The sequence below is a fragment of the Megascapheus bottae genome, chromosome 37 (assembly GCF_031878675.1).
Source record: "Megascapheus bottae isolate mThoBot1 chromosome 37, mThoBot2.hap1, whole genome shotgun sequence".
Classification (NCBI taxonomy): domain Eukaryota; kingdom Metazoa; phylum Chordata; class Mammalia; order Rodentia; family Geomyidae; genus Megascapheus; species Megascapheus bottae.
In genome coordinates, this window is record NC_143545.1 from 4,393,706 (window position 1) to 4,408,766 (window position 15,061).

General features: G+C 46.8%; 1 protein-coding gene and 1 pseudogene across 1 annotated transcript; both read left to right on the plus strand.

The window, feature by feature from the left end:
* LOC150042096 (lysophosphatidic acid receptor 3-like) overlaps positions 1 to 15,061 on the plus strand; it is a 181,658-nt pseudogene that overhangs the window by 156,543 nt on the left and 10,054 nt on the right.
* On the plus strand, positions 7,625 to 14,376 carry LOC150042106 (C-type lectin domain family 2 member D11-like). The gene is made up of 7 exons (XM_090325167.1): positions 7,625 to 7,637; positions 7,736 to 7,861; positions 7,957 to 8,138; positions 8,967 to 9,073; positions 10,136 to 10,313; positions 13,197 to 13,313; positions 14,299 to 14,376. Exons 1-7 carry the CDS (start codon positions 7,625 to 7,627, stop codon positions 14,374 to 14,376), a joined length of 801 nt encoding a protein of 266 aa, XP_090181293.1.

The window sequence follows — 15,061 nt, forward strand, 5'->3', positions numbered from 1 at the left end:
AGAAAGAAACCAAACAAGCACCTGCAGTGTGCCACACCCTCTTTATTTATTCCCTGACTCTCTCTCCCACACTCCTTTGTCTTGGAGTCACCAAAGAAAGCCTCTACCAGCCCCTGTCCACCTCCCTTCTCTTTCTGACACCCCTGGATGAAGCCCCAGTTGCCAGAGGAAGGGAGTGTAATATGGAAAAGGCAGATTTGACCAGAGCAGCCCTCAGATGAACAATTCACCTAGAAAAACAGGACGAGGGGCTTGGCTCAAGGACAGGAATCCTCCCACCCTACCCTTGAGATGAAGAGTTCAAGCCTCACAGAGGAGGGAGAAAGTGTTACATAAGGAGGGGCAGGGCGGATGGGCTGAGGCCTTCCCAGAACCCTGGGGTTAATTTTAACATGGGATTTGAATTGAAGCCAGGGAACTCCTAAGGGCAGAATTTTGGCTGCTTTCCTGTTGGTTTCTTAGCTTTCACTTTCCTCTTCCCAGAAATCAGAAGGCAAGAGAGAAATGCTACAGAGGCTGACATGTCAACCATTTCACCCCATTTCTCAGCCAGAGTCGGGGGTCCAGCCAAGAGGGTTTTCAGCCCCCTGGTGGGCTGACAGATGACAATGAAAGAGTGCGCTGTGCGGCTGCGGGAATCGAGAGTGAGTGACTTAAAACAGCCAAGCCTGGCGCTGGTGGCTCACACCTGTCGTCCCAGCTGCTCAGGAGGCTGGGATCGGAGGATCTGGGTTTGAAACCAGGCCTGGGCAGGAAAGTCCACGAGACTGTCAGTCATCACCACTGAATCACTAAATCCAAAACAACAACAACAACAAAACCAGCAGAAGTGGTACCACGGCTCAAGTGGCAGAGTGCTGGCCTTGAGAGAAGCCCCCTCCACCCCCCAAAAAAAATCCCCCAAACCAGAAAAACAAAACCCAGACTCTAAATTCAGGACCAGTACGGGGGAGGGGGGGCCACATCACAGAAACCCACCAAAAACTCCAAGGTCAAATGTGTTTCGGGGGCCAGGAGCGTGTGTGTGTGTGTGTGTGTGTGTGTGTGTGTGTGTGTGTGTGTGTGTGTAGGCCCTGCAGTTTGAACTCAGGGCTTCATGGCTGTTTCTGAGCTTTTTTTTGTCTTGGTGGGGGAGGGGGTAGATGGTTCTTTGTGGGTCTTGAACTCTGGGCCTGAGCACTGTCCCTGAGCTCTTTGACTCAAGACTGGTGCTCTACCACTTGAGCCACAGTACCACTTCTGGGTTTCTAGTGGTTAATTGGAGATAAGATTCTCATGGGCTTTAGTGCCCAGGCTGAGCTTGAACTGTGATCCTCACATCTCAGCTTCCTTATTACTAGGATAACAGCCTCGAGCCACCGTGCCTGACTCCTGAGCTTTTTGTTCAAAGCTGTTCCCTCTTTGTTTGTTTATTTGTTAAGTTGAGCTAAAAGTCTCCTGGACTTTTTTTCCTGTCCAAGCTGAATTTGAACTGCCATCCTCAGATCTCAATCTTGGGTATAACTAGGGTTACAGACATGAGCCACCACGCTGGCTGTTTTTCTCCAGTTCTGGGGCTTGAACTCAGGGCCTGAGCACTGTCCTTGGAATTTTTCAAGGCTAGTGAGCAACCACTTGAGTCATAGCACCACTTGAGGCTTTTTTTATGTTTGTAGCACTGAGGGATCGAACCCAGAGTCTTCATGCAGGCTAGGCGAGCACTCTACCACTAGGCCAACCTCCCAGCCTGCCTTTTGTTTTCTTTTACTGTAGCACGATTTGAACTCAGGACCTTGTCATCAGATGGAGGCGAGGGTTTAGTGAAGCTTGCATTTAAAATACAGGAACTGTTCACTTAGGGTCCTTGACGTAGGTGGCAGAATTTGAAATTCTGGACAAGTCACATTGGTAGGAAAACTTGGCAAGAGTGAGACAAATAGACAAAAGGCAGACAAAAGGCAGACAGAAGGGCAGTGGCACACTCTAAGAATGTGGGTGCTCTCATATGGGGAGATAGAGAGACAGAGACAGAGACAGAGAGAGTCAGAGATGTATAAATATCCCAGAGACACACAGCTCCTTGGCTGTTGGGGTGTTTAGGGTAAAGGCAGGGGTTCTGGCTTCAATGTTATGCAAGGCCAGGTGCTTTATCTTTGCTTTAATTACGGCTGGTGTTGCTTTCCAAGCTTCCTGGAAAGATTGCACCCTGAGTTAAAAAAGAAGCTTATCTTCACCTGCAGAAAACTAAAGTTGGATCCTTCTTTGTCACCCTGCACTAGAATTAACTCCAAATGGATCAAAGACCTCGAGGTAAAAGCCAACACACTGAAAACTTTACATGAAGGAATAGGAGACACACTAGGCCTCCTTGGCACAGGTCGAAACTTTCTCAATAAGGACCAAGAACACAGCAAATCAGAGAAAGGCTGGATAAGTGGGACTGCATTAAACTGCAGAGCTTCTGTGTGGCAAAGGACATAGCTAGTAAACTAATCAGGAAGCCTACAGAGTGGGAGAAGATCTTCACCAACCCTACAATGGACAAAGGCCTCATATCTAGAATATATCAACAGCTCAAAAAATTGAATCACTCCAAAACTAATCTCCAAAGAAACAAACATCCTATTAAAAGATGGGCCAAAGACTTAAAGAGAGTCTTCTCTGAAGAAGAAACAAGAATGGCCTATAGACACATGAAGAAATGCTCAACATCTCTGGTCATAAAAGAAATGCAAATCAAAACAATTCTAAGATTCCACCTCACTCCAGTTAGAATGGCCAGGATCAAGAAATCTACTAACAACAGATGCTGGAGGGGATGTGGCCAGGAGGGATCACTACTACAGTGTTGGTGGGAGTGCAAACTCGTTCAACCACTATGGAAAGCAGTATGGCAGTTCCTCAAAAGACTAAACATAGAGCTCCCCTATGCCCCAGCAATTCCACTACTTGGAATTTACCCAATCATCCAGAAACAAGGACATAGCAAAGCCACTAGCACAATGATGTTCATTGCAGCACTATTTATTGTGGGGAGCCGGAGCGGCCGCCACTAAACAACCTCTTAGTTCTCGTTATTTGGTATGTGAATGCAGAGCGGTTGCTCTTTCCACTGAGTCTGCGCATATGACGTCAGAGGCCTGACCAATCCCGAGTTTTAAAACGGCCCTGGCAACAGAGCGACCAATGGCAAAAAAACCCCGGGTTCCTTGAATGTATATAAGCAGCTGCATTTCCCTGCCCAGGCCCTTTTTGCTTCCTGCTCTCCCTTCAATCAAAAGGCTCTCCAATAAAGTATGATTTGAGAAGAATCCTCGTGGTGGTCGTTCTTCCTCGCTGGTCGAGGAGCTCGCCGCAACTGGTGCCGGAAACCCGGGACCTTAGGAAGACAGGACAACAAGCGAGGGGCCGAGGAGGATTCAGAACTCGACATACGGAGAGGAGACGTCGGTAAGAATCAGCCTGATCAGCTGAGATCCCCAGGTATGCTGTTTTTTTGGGTACAATTCTGGATGCTTGCTGTTGTCCTTCCTTTGTGTGTGCTGCTGGTGTGTTTTTATTGTATTTGTCTGCGTTGCGGGAACTCACAGATTGTTAAGAAAGCCAGTAGGACATTGACGAAGCACCAGGATAGTCTCTCCGAGGCAGAATCAAATGGGGAGGAAAAGGGTAGGCCAAAAAGAAAAGGGAAAGAAAATAAAGAAAGGAGATGTTATGTCAAAGAACAGAGGGTGGACGCACCCTTTCAAGATACTGTGCAGGAGGGAGATAAGGAGGACCAAGGCATAAGAACAATGGAGCCGCCCCCAGGGCAGTCTTACCCGGATCTAGACAGGTTTCAACATTTACAAATAAGGGAGTCTAGAGATGAGGAGCTAAACGATTCAAATGAGGAGTTAAGCAGCTCAGATGAGGAAGTGACTAACAATTCAGATGAGGAACAGGACCCGAAAGAGGGAGAAGGCTTGGAGGAGGCGGCTGCTAGGTATGAGGAGGATAGGTATGGAGTTCAACGACCTCTTCTGGCCGGAGAGTCTAAAGGAAATGAGCAAGAGAGAATCATGCCCTCTGCGCCCCCGCCTTATCCTGTGGCGGCGGGAAAAAGTCATTTCATAAAAGGAAGCACGTGGTCCCGCCTGGCGGCTGCGTTCCCAGTTTTTGAGAACCCAGTTACCCAGGAGAGGACCTTTGAACCAGTCTCCTATAAACAGTTAAAGGATTTGATGGAGGCAGTACGTAATTATGGAGTTGCGGCCAGTTATACCACTGCCTTGCTTAGAAGACTAACTGTTAATGCTATGACACCTAATGATTGGTATGAGGTCGCGCGGACATGCCTCGATTATGGACAGTTCCTTGAGTTCAGGTCTATAGTTATGGACAGAGCTCAGGCTCAATATAGAGTAAATGTACAAGAAGGGCGGCCCGAGTGGACTGTGGACATGCTCCTAGGGCAAGGACAATGGGCTGCCGATCAGACAAATTTCCCCTGGGATGTTTATAAGCAAATAAATGAGGTTTTTTACAAGTCCTGGAGGGCAATCCCAAACAAAGGCCAGGTCACTGGCAGCCTCACCAAAGTTACTCAAGCTGTCACGGAGCCATTCTCCGATTTTGTGGCCCGTGTGCTCGAAACAGCGGAGCGCGTTTTTGGAGATCTTGATTCCCTATACCAGGGATCAGGTGGAAACTTTGGCTGCCACTGTGGATATATGGGCGATTTTATTATGTGCCTTTCCCAATGTTATTGATAACCATTATCCCAAGCATCCCCTGCTTGCCTTTGTAGAGAGAAATTTGGTTTATTTTCCCATTATTACCTCTAAGAAGCCTTTGGCTACAGCCTTGACTATTTATACTGATGGGTCAAAAACTGGCCAGGGTGCCTTTGTGGTGGAAGGTCAAAATCCAGTCGTGTTATATTTTCGACCGGATGTTCCCCAGGTCACGGAGTGCCTGGTGGTTCTAGAGGTGTTTAAAAGATTTGAAGAGCCCTTTAATCTTTTTTCTGATTCACAATATGTTGTTAATGCTGTTAATTCTCTTGAAGTCGCCGCCTCAATTAGGCAGGCCAGCATGGTTTCTAACATATTATTACAGATTCAATCCCTTATTTTGGCAAGAAAGAATCCCTTTTATATAGGACACATGAGAGCTCATACCTTGTTGCCAGGTCCCATGGCCAAGGCTAATGCCCAGGTAGATCAGGCAATTAGGGCCATGGTTTTGACAGCTATTGATTCTGTAGAATCAGCAAAAACTTTTCATCAGTTATATCATGTACCTGCTAATACTCTTAGAATAAAATTTAATATAACCAGACATGAAGCACGAAATATTGTTAAGGCCTGTCAGTCTTGTGTGATTTTTCTCCCCTCTCCTAATGTGGGGATAAACCCTAGAGGCTTAAAACCAAATGCCCTATGGCAAATGGATGTTACTCATTTAGCGGAATTTGGAAAATTAAAATATTTACATGTCTCAGTGGATACCTATTCTGGCATAGTACATGCCACACCCTTGGCAGGAGAAAAGGTTTCCCATGTAAAAGTACATTGTTTAGAAGCCTGGGCGGCCTGGGGAAAACCCCTTCACTTAAAAACTGATAATGGCCCTGCCTATACTTCTCATGGTTTCCGCGCCTTTTGTGCGCAAATGCAAGTAGCCCATACAACAGGGTTACCATACAATCCGCAAGGACAAGGAATTGTGGAAAGAACCAACAAAAAATTAAAAGAAATACTTCAAAAACAAAAGGGGGGAATTGCGGAAGGAGCATCTCCCAGGGAAAGACTTTCCCTTGCACTTTTTACTTTAAATTTTTTAATTTTAAATAGTGATGATAAGTCAGCAGCAGATAGACATGCTGCCCAAAACCCAAAAATTATAACTGAGATGGTTAAATGGAAGGATGTTATTACAAATAATTGGTGCGGACCGGATCCCGTAGTAAGGAGATCCGGGGGAGCTGTTTGTGTTTTTCCACAGGAGCAGGAAACACCGCTTTGGGTCCCATTGCGATTGACGCGAAAGGTGGAAGGAGAACCCGAGAAAGGCACTGACGATGAAGATTATTTTCATGTTGGTGGCAATACTAGCAGATCCAGTGATGGCCCAGGAGAGGATTTTGTGGGCGCTGATGAAGACCTTTCCATTACCAATGCCCGTGACTAATGCTTCTAGGACAATGGACTGATTAGTTTGAAAATCTAACCACTCAATTAAGATCAGAAATTATGTTAGTTGATAGGACCAGGATCACAATAACAGCAGGACAAGTTTTGGACTGGGTAAAAATTTCCCTGTCGTTTGTTAAGGAGTGGGCTGGGCTGGGAGTGTTTGTTGCAGCCTGTTGTGGATTTTTTGCCTCTGGTTTCTCTGTCGCATGAGATCTCGCAATAGAAGGGATAGAGTACTAATTGCTCATGCACTCACTGCCTTGGAGCAAGGACACTCTCCCCAAAATTCGGCTTGCAGCTTTAAAAACCAACTAAAAGTGCCCTGTACTGCCTTTGCACCCTCGAGACCTTAGTCTATTGCACGAGGAATAGGAGTACAGGCAGCCAAGAGTTGTGAAATGTTGGACAAAGTACCACTCCTGACTCTTAACAGGTTAGGGAGAGCATGTGCGTCAGCATATGGGTCTGCGCCCCTAGCCCATCTCCACAAAGGGGATAGAGGGCCTGAAGGGGAGGGGTCCAGAGTTGATCGCCTGGGTCACTCCTCTAGAATGGGACCTCAAGTTTTACTTTGGAGGACAGCACCTCTACTCTCTTCACAACAGGTATATTGACTTGCTGCAACAAAACAAGAAAGGGGGAGATGTGGGGAGCCGGAGCGGCCGCCACTAAACAACCTCTTAGTTCTCGTTATTTGGTATGTGAATGCAGAGCGGTTGCTCTTTCCACTGAGTCTGCGCGTATGACGTCAGAGGCCTGACCAATCCCGAGTTTTAAAACGGCCCTGGCAACAGAGCGACCAATGGCAAAAAACCCCGGGTTCCTTGATTGTATATAAGCAGCTGCATTTCCCTGCCCAGGCCCTTTTCGCTTCCTGCTCCCCCTTCAATCAAAAGGCTCTCCAATAAAGTATGATTTGAGAAGAATCCTCGTGGTGGTCGTTCTTCCTCGCTGGTCGAGGAGCTCGCCGCAGTGGAGCTGTGGATCAAAGTGGTAGAGCACTAACTAGCCTTGAGGGAAAACCTTCAAGGACAGTGCCCAGGACCTGAGTTCAAGCCCCAGAAATACCAAAAAAGAAAGTATATATAATAGTATAATATACTGTGTAATATTATCATGTTATATTATGCAGTATATTTATAATAGACCATATACTACTATGTTACATAACTGTGTATGTATCCTAGAACATAAATAGTATGTCATATGACATATTTATACTATCTGTCATATAGCATATGGTCAAGCTGGGCTTTGAACTCAGGGCCTGGACCCTGTTCCTTAGCTTTGTCTCGCAAGCCTGGTGCTCTATCACTGGAGACACAGCTGTCCTTCTGCCCTTTTCCCGGCTCCTTGAAGACTTCCCTGCCTGCCACCCTCACATCTCAGGCTCCTGAGTAGCTGGGGTTACAGGAGGGGACTCCAGTGCTCAGCTCCTCCATTCTTTCCTTTTCCACCATTGCAAGATGGCCTTTGGTGGTAATTGGGCCAGGACAAGCCACAAGACGGGAACGCTATGATCATTTTCCTTCTAGAGCTTTCCTTGGATTCAAACCCTCCCCTTTCTCTGTTTGCAGTGAAGGGGCTCCAGGAAAAATACACAGGAATATCATCATCTATCACGCCGGCCGAACACCACTGCTGTCTGTTGACTATTATGGTTCTGTTTGGGATGACAGTTGTGCTAACGGTGATTCTAGCAGGTGAGTGGCTTTGAATGACCAATGTGTGGCTTAGGCCCCGGGACGGGCACAGAAAACAGAAGACTGATTATAAAGCAAATCCATTGTGTGTTTAGTGAACCAAGCAGAAAGCCGCATTCCAGAGCACAGCCTGTATTCTTCCTGTCCAAGAGAGTGGATTGGCTTTGGGAATCAGTGTTTCTATTTTTCTGAGACCAGAAGGAACTGGACGTCCAGTCAGGACTTTTGTGCCTCCAAAGGAGCCAATCTGGCCACCTTTGACACCATCCAGGACCTGGTAAGAAATGCTTTTGGGGTTCCTGTTCTCTGTGACATGCTGAAGACACCCCACCCTGACTTGGAGAGGTTGTGTGAAGTTAAAGGGTTGGGCGCCAGGAGCTCATGCTGTCATCCAGCTACCCAGGAGGCTCAGATGGGAGGATTGAAGTTCCAAGACAAACTGCAAGAAAGTTGGTGAGACTCTTACCTCCCAGGAAAAAGGTGGAACGAGATTTGTGTTAAAGCCTTGAGCACAAGAGCTCAGGGACAGGACTGGCAGGGTGGCTTGGTTTTAAGAGTTTGATAGCATGCAGGAAGTCCTGGGTTTGATTCCTCAGAACTACATATGGCAAAAAGATGGGAAGTGGAGCTGTGGATCAAGTGGTAGAGTGCTAGCCTTGAGCAAAAAGAGACTCAGGGGGGCGGAAGTTTGGCCTAGTGGTAGAGTGCTTCCCTAGCATGCACGAAGACCCAGGTTTGATTCCTCGGCACCACATACATAGAAATAAAAGCCAGACCTGGTGCTGAAGCTCAAGTGGTAGAGCTCTAGTCTTGAGAAAGTCCAAGGACAGTGCTCAGGCGTTGAGCTCAAGCCCAGGACTGGCAAAACAAAACAAACAAAAAAGACTCAGGAAAGGTGCCAGGCCCTGACTTCAAGCCCAATATTGGCACGCTTATGTAACCACGAACACAGGAACACACACACACACACACACACACACACATATAGCTTCTCAGGCGGCTGAGAAGTGATATAACAGTTCTAAGCCAGCCTGCGACAAGGGAAAAATAAACTTCACCCGAAAGACAAGGACTCTCATTTTCAACTCACTGTGTTTTATTACAGAATTTCCTGAAAAGATACAAAGATTCGTACGATCATTGGATTGGACTGAGAAGAGAATCCTCAAAGCACAGCTGGAAGTGGGCAGACAACACAGACTTCACCAACTTGTACGTTGTCAACCATCTTTTGGCTTGTTTGTTTTGGGCAAGGACTGAGGCTTGAACTCAGGGCCTGGGCCCTTGTTCCTGAGGTTTTACTCAAGGCCAGCGCTCTACAACTGGAGCCACAGCACCACTTCTATCTTTTGCTAAAGAGTTTATTGGAGATTAGAGTCTCATGGACTTTTCTTCCAGGGCTGGCTTTGACCTGTGATCATCAGATCTCAGCCTCCTGAGTAGCTGGATGACAGCTGTGAGTCCTGGAACCCAGCATGGATTTGTTGTTGCTGATGATGTTTTATTTTTCTGCATTTTGGAAACAGTTGAGCCTGAGTGGAGGTCACGTCTAGGGAGCCCACAGGTGGCCGTGGGTCATGAATGAATGCGTGGTTAGTGTGACTGGGATGGACGGGTGATGGACAGACAGGTGGCATTCACACCAGGACTTTGAGAATGGAGAAGAAACGCAACTCAGCCATCAGCGCTCATCACTAATTTGAGACGACCGCTGGTCTATTCTGTTGAAACTCCAGACGGGCTGGTTTGTGGCCTGGTGCTGGAGTGCTTTCCTAACATGCACAAAGCTCTAGGTTCAATTTCTTCCTAGCACATACATACAAATGGTGCAGTGGCTAAAGTGGTAGAGCTTCATCCTCGAGCCAGAGAAGCTCAGGGACAGTGCCATGCCCTGAGTTCAAGTCCCAGGACTGGCAAGAAGAAAATAAATAAATAAAAGGAGGGAAAAAAAAGACAGGCAACAAGCTGCGCTCTGGTGGCTCTCACCTGTCATCCTAGCTACACGGGAGGCTGAAATCTGAGAATCAGTGTTCAAAACCAGCCGAGGCAGGAAAACCCATGAGACTCTTATCTCCCATGAACCACAGACACACAAAAAAAATAAGCCAGAAGTGGTGCTATGGCTCATAATGGGAGAGCAGGCCTAGTCTTGAACACAAAACCTCAGGGAGAGACCAGGCCCTGAGTTCAAACCGCATACTTGACAAAAAGAAAAAAAAGAAAGCAAGTATGTAGCCAAATGTGAATACTGAACGTGTTTCTGCTTGGCTCCAGGGTGGAAGTTCGAGGGGGCCCTGGGGAATACGCTTATTTGGATGATGTTGGAATTAGCAGCTCCAGGGTCTACGCAGAGAAAAAGTGGATCTGCAGCAAACCAAGCCTCTACGCCCAGTGTCCAGCTGCCTCCAGCTCTCTCCTACCCAGTGTCTCCTTCTCTACATACTGTCTGCTTGTAGCTAGGATCCTAATAGCTCATGCCTAGAATCCTAGATATGCAAAAGATTAACATCTGAGGACCTGGGTTCAAAGCCAGCCCGGGCAGGAAATTCTGTGAGAGTCTCAGCTCCAGTGAAACACTAGAAAACCAGCAGAGGCACTGTGGCTTAATTAGTAGAGCACTAGTCTTGAGCTAGGGCCAGGGCTCAGGCCCTGAGTTCAAGCCCCAGGATTGCCAAATAAAATAAAGTTTACAGCAACTTTAGCGTTGCTACTAGGGGACAAAGATGTGACTTCTCTATTCTGGGGTTCATGGAGCCAGGGGGTGTCAGAGCCCACTGGAAACACGAGTCACTCACCAGTGACACACATGCATGACACGGCCAGGCGTCAAAGGCCTGTGCTACCAGAAGATGAGATTTACACATTTCCCACCTGAAGCTCATCCCACTTCCTGCTTTTACTTTCACCATATCTTTACTTCCAAGGAATTGTGAAGAAGGTGAAGGGATAAAAAAGAATAATAACTACCCCCAGATTCAAAATTATTCCCCTTCAGCAAGCAGAATAGAAACCTGTTGGGAGCCAGAGTGGAATCAAACTGTACTTTGATTTGCATCAGATAATTGCTTGATTGTCTTATTGTTTTTTGGCCTTCTCCTGTTCAGTTGATCTGAGATTTACCATATGAATGTAACCCCCAACAGTACCCTGATTAACCATCTGGATGTAACACCTGGCAGTGCCCTGGTCTCAAGAAGGGATATAAGCTTTGAGTTGATAATAAACGGGGCTGCAGTTTTTGCCTGGGCTGCAGACCTCCCGGACCCGATGTGTTTGTCTCTCTTCTATTTTTTCCAGTCCCTGCCCCCTATTTCAGGAACCCCAATTTGCTGCCGGTAGGCCCCGGCAGAAACCGTGATTGGAAAATGTCTCCAAGGACCCAGAGGCTGCACAAATGGGAAAGAAAAATTAGTAAGCCACCTTATCTGAAAGGAACTTATAAACCCAGTCAGCCATTGTTTGTGCAGGTGTCCATAAGCTCCAGGAACTCGCCTATTTTGTGTCAAAATTAGATTACACGTATAGCATTTGTTTCCCAAGCCATAAAACTACTCTCTCTGACAGTTGAAGGGGACTCAACTTCTATCAGTTTCCATCGCCATGGAAAGTCCCCTGAGCCCCACCTTATCTCACTCGACCACTTGGTGGGTGTAAATCTGTGGTTTTTGCCCTTAAAAAGACTGCGTAAACCCTGATTAACAGCTCCTCCCTCCTCACTGCAATGAGTGAGCAGCAGAGGGACGCCTCGCTCTTGGTGGTCTTCCTTGGGGCCCCCTCCTCTGTGCACAACAGAGGATTCCTTTCCTCTCCCCATGTTACCTTAGAAACGCAACACATCTATTCTCTCTCTCTCTCTCTCTCTCTCTCTCTCTCTCTCTCTCTCTCTCTCTCTCTTTCTCTTTCTGTATAGTGTGTGTGTGTGTGTGTGTGTGTGTGTGTGTTGTGCTACTCACTTAACATGGGGAAATGACATTCTTCTTTACAATTCTAAATAACTGAGCTTGGAATCTTATGTAATCTAGCCCTAGACATAGACTTAGTAGAAATGGATGGCATTGTAGAAGTTCTGTTTTTGTACCATGGTCATATACTTGTGTGTGTGTGTGTGTGTGTGTGTGTGTGTGTGTGTGTGTGTGTGTGGTGTATGTGTGTGTGTCTGTTTGTTCTGGGCCCTGAACTCAGGGACTCGTGCTGTTGGTTGGCTGTTCTTCTGAAGAAGGCTCTCTACCATTTGAGCCTCAGCTCCACTTCTGGCTTTTTGCTGGTCCATGGGCGATACGAGTCTCACAGATTTTCCTGCCCAGGCTGGCTTTGAACTGTGATCTGTCATTTTAAAGATTACCAAAAATAATGGGTGCAGAAGTAGGTGAGCAGATTCCAGAAGCCGAGCTATGTGCTGGTCTTTGTGAAATGTGAACCACGTGATTCTAACTTGAAGCCACAGCTACTTTTTGCCTGGGGATTTTCAGATAAGCTTCCTGTCTGGCTGGGGGTCTTTAGATCGCTAAACCCATGGCTCAGAGGGTAGGGCACCATGAGACTACATAATGCCCTGAGTTCAAGTCCCCCTGCACCAGCACACACACACACACACACGCACATATGTGTGTGTATGAATGTACTTATAATACATAATATATTTTATAAATACATTAGATTATGGCTGGAAGTGTTGCCTAGTGGTAGAGTGCCTGTCTAGCTTGCAGGAAGCCCTGGGCTCGATTCCTCAGTACCACAGACACAGAAAAAGCCAGAAGTGGCGCTGTGGCTCAAGTGGTAGAGTTCTAGCCTGAGAAAGGTCTAGTACAGTGTCCAGACCCTGAGTCAAATCCCAGAACTAGCAAAAACAAAACATATATTATATACACACATGTTTACATATATATGTATGTATGTAATATATAACATATTAATATATGTGTATAATATAGAATTCATATGCCAATGTGCATGTGATTGTATTTCAGACACTATATGTGGGTCTTTTTTTTTAAACACTTTCTCAGGTTTATGTCTTTTTGTTTGTTTGCCTATCCTGGGCACTGTGTCTCTCCATGGCGGGTGCTCTGACACGAGCCACAATTTTTTGCTGGTTCATTGGTGCTAAGAGTCTCCTGGAGTTCCCAGGCTGGCTTTGAACTGTGATCCTCAGATCTCAGTCCCTGGGTAGCTGGGGTGACAGCCTGAGCCACCAGCACTGCTCTTAGGCTTCTTCCAGCTCCCTTGCAAACCATGCAGAATAAAAGGCCTTGGGAGGGAGCGGAGGGGAGGGGATTTCAACCCTTTCTGGCCTAAGCAGAGGCCATGGCGTCTCCACTCTCCTGGTCTCCTGCAGAAATGGGACATTGTCACTCTGCACGCTGCAGCCGCGCCCTGCGCCCACACAGGGGCGGTTGATTCCCTGCCAAGTCCACCTGGGCCAGAGACCAAGGCTTCCTTAGCACAGCTGAGTGTGCGTGTGTGTGTGTCTGTGTGTGTGTGTGTGTGTGTGTGTGTGTAAAACCCTAGAATGAGCAGGGAGCAGTGGGTGTTCCACGTCTGTCACCCCAGTACTCAGGAGGCTGAGATCTGAGGATGGAGGTTCAAAGCCAGGTAAGGTAGACAAACCTGTGAGACTCTTATCTCCCGTGAACCAGCAAAAATCCACACATGAAGCTTTGGCTAAAGTGGCAGAGCACCTGCCTTGAGGGGGGAAAAAAAGAAACTAAGCAAGAGAACAGGGTCCTGAGTTCAAATTCCAGCACCGGGGCAAAACTCAACACACACACACACACACACACACACACACACGAGTAATCTCTGAGCAGAGCCGTGTAGAGACCTGAGTTCCAGTCCTAGTAGAAAATGACAGGTTCAGCTCACATTTGGTGGCTGTGGAGAATTTACTTTGTGTTGGATTGGATTGGTTTGTTTTGGGGGTGTGGGGTTTGAACTCAGGGTCAAGCACTTGTAGACATGAGTTTACCTCTAGAGCCACAGCTCCACTTCCCGTTTTCGGGTGGTTCGTTGACAATAAGAGTCACATACTTTCATGCCCAGGCTGGCTTTGAACCTCCACACTCAGCTCCCAGCCTCCTGAGGATCTGGATAACAGGCGTGAGCAGCAGTGGATAGACGAGACTTTTTCATGGTCCTGTGTGGAGTTTGGGTGGAAAATACAAAATAACTTTTACCTACTTTAAAGGGTTATAGGGAAGTTGAGCGTAAAACAAACACACCCCTAAAAATCCTCCTCCTCCGGGGTCCTGTGAGGCCTAAATGAATTTTGAAGTTTAATGAACTTCAGTAAAGAGTTATTTCTAAGCAGCCTCCATTCTGCAGAAGTTAAGTCTGAGACCATCTCATTGTCTGATAGCTCCATCCAGGCTGTACTGGGGACTATCCTTACGACAGATGCATTGTTGCATCCATCTGTTGTCTGATAGTTCCTGTCTTAGTGGGACGTGGAGTCCACACTTTGGAGGGACGCCAAATCCCTCGGGTTTACAGCCTGGATGCGCATGCGATTTGTCTGATTAAGTGTTTTGTCTTGTGTTAACTGTTTTTAATTGGAGAGAAAAACCAACAGCTAAAATCCTAGAGACGGTAGGCAACGAGGCATCCAGATGCAGAAAGCCTCTGCTTGGATGGCAGAGATGGTGTCAGCTCCTAGAGTCACTCGTGCTTGGCCATTCAAAAGTAATGAGCCGGGAGGTCATAGAATAGTTTGTGAGCATGCCTTACTACTGTCCATGTCAATTTACTCCATAACTGGGCAGGAACTTGTCAGTTATCTGTAATAGTGGGTAGTTTACAATCCTGAATCCCATGTTTGCTCAAAGCCCAAACTGAGCAAATTCTGAGTTGACACCAGCCACAAATTCTGGAAAAAAGTTTGTGGACCTGAGGTTGTGTCCTTATTGATCTGTATATTGGCTTATATAGATAACTTAGGCATAGTTAGGGTCACAGAAACTAAGATTCCCCAGACAATCAGGAAAATGCCTTTGCAAATGGGTGCTAATAAGTAAGCTACACTGTTGTAGCCAAAGAAAAGATTTGTGCAGTTGGTAAATGTTGTGTTGTTCCTGATATCTAATCCTGGCAACTCCTTCGTAAAATAGGCTAAGCTTTTAGGTCCCTAGAAACAACACCCCTGAGTCAGCTTGAAAAAGTTACAGAACATGGATCTTCTGCCCATCAATCCCCCTCCCCCTTTAA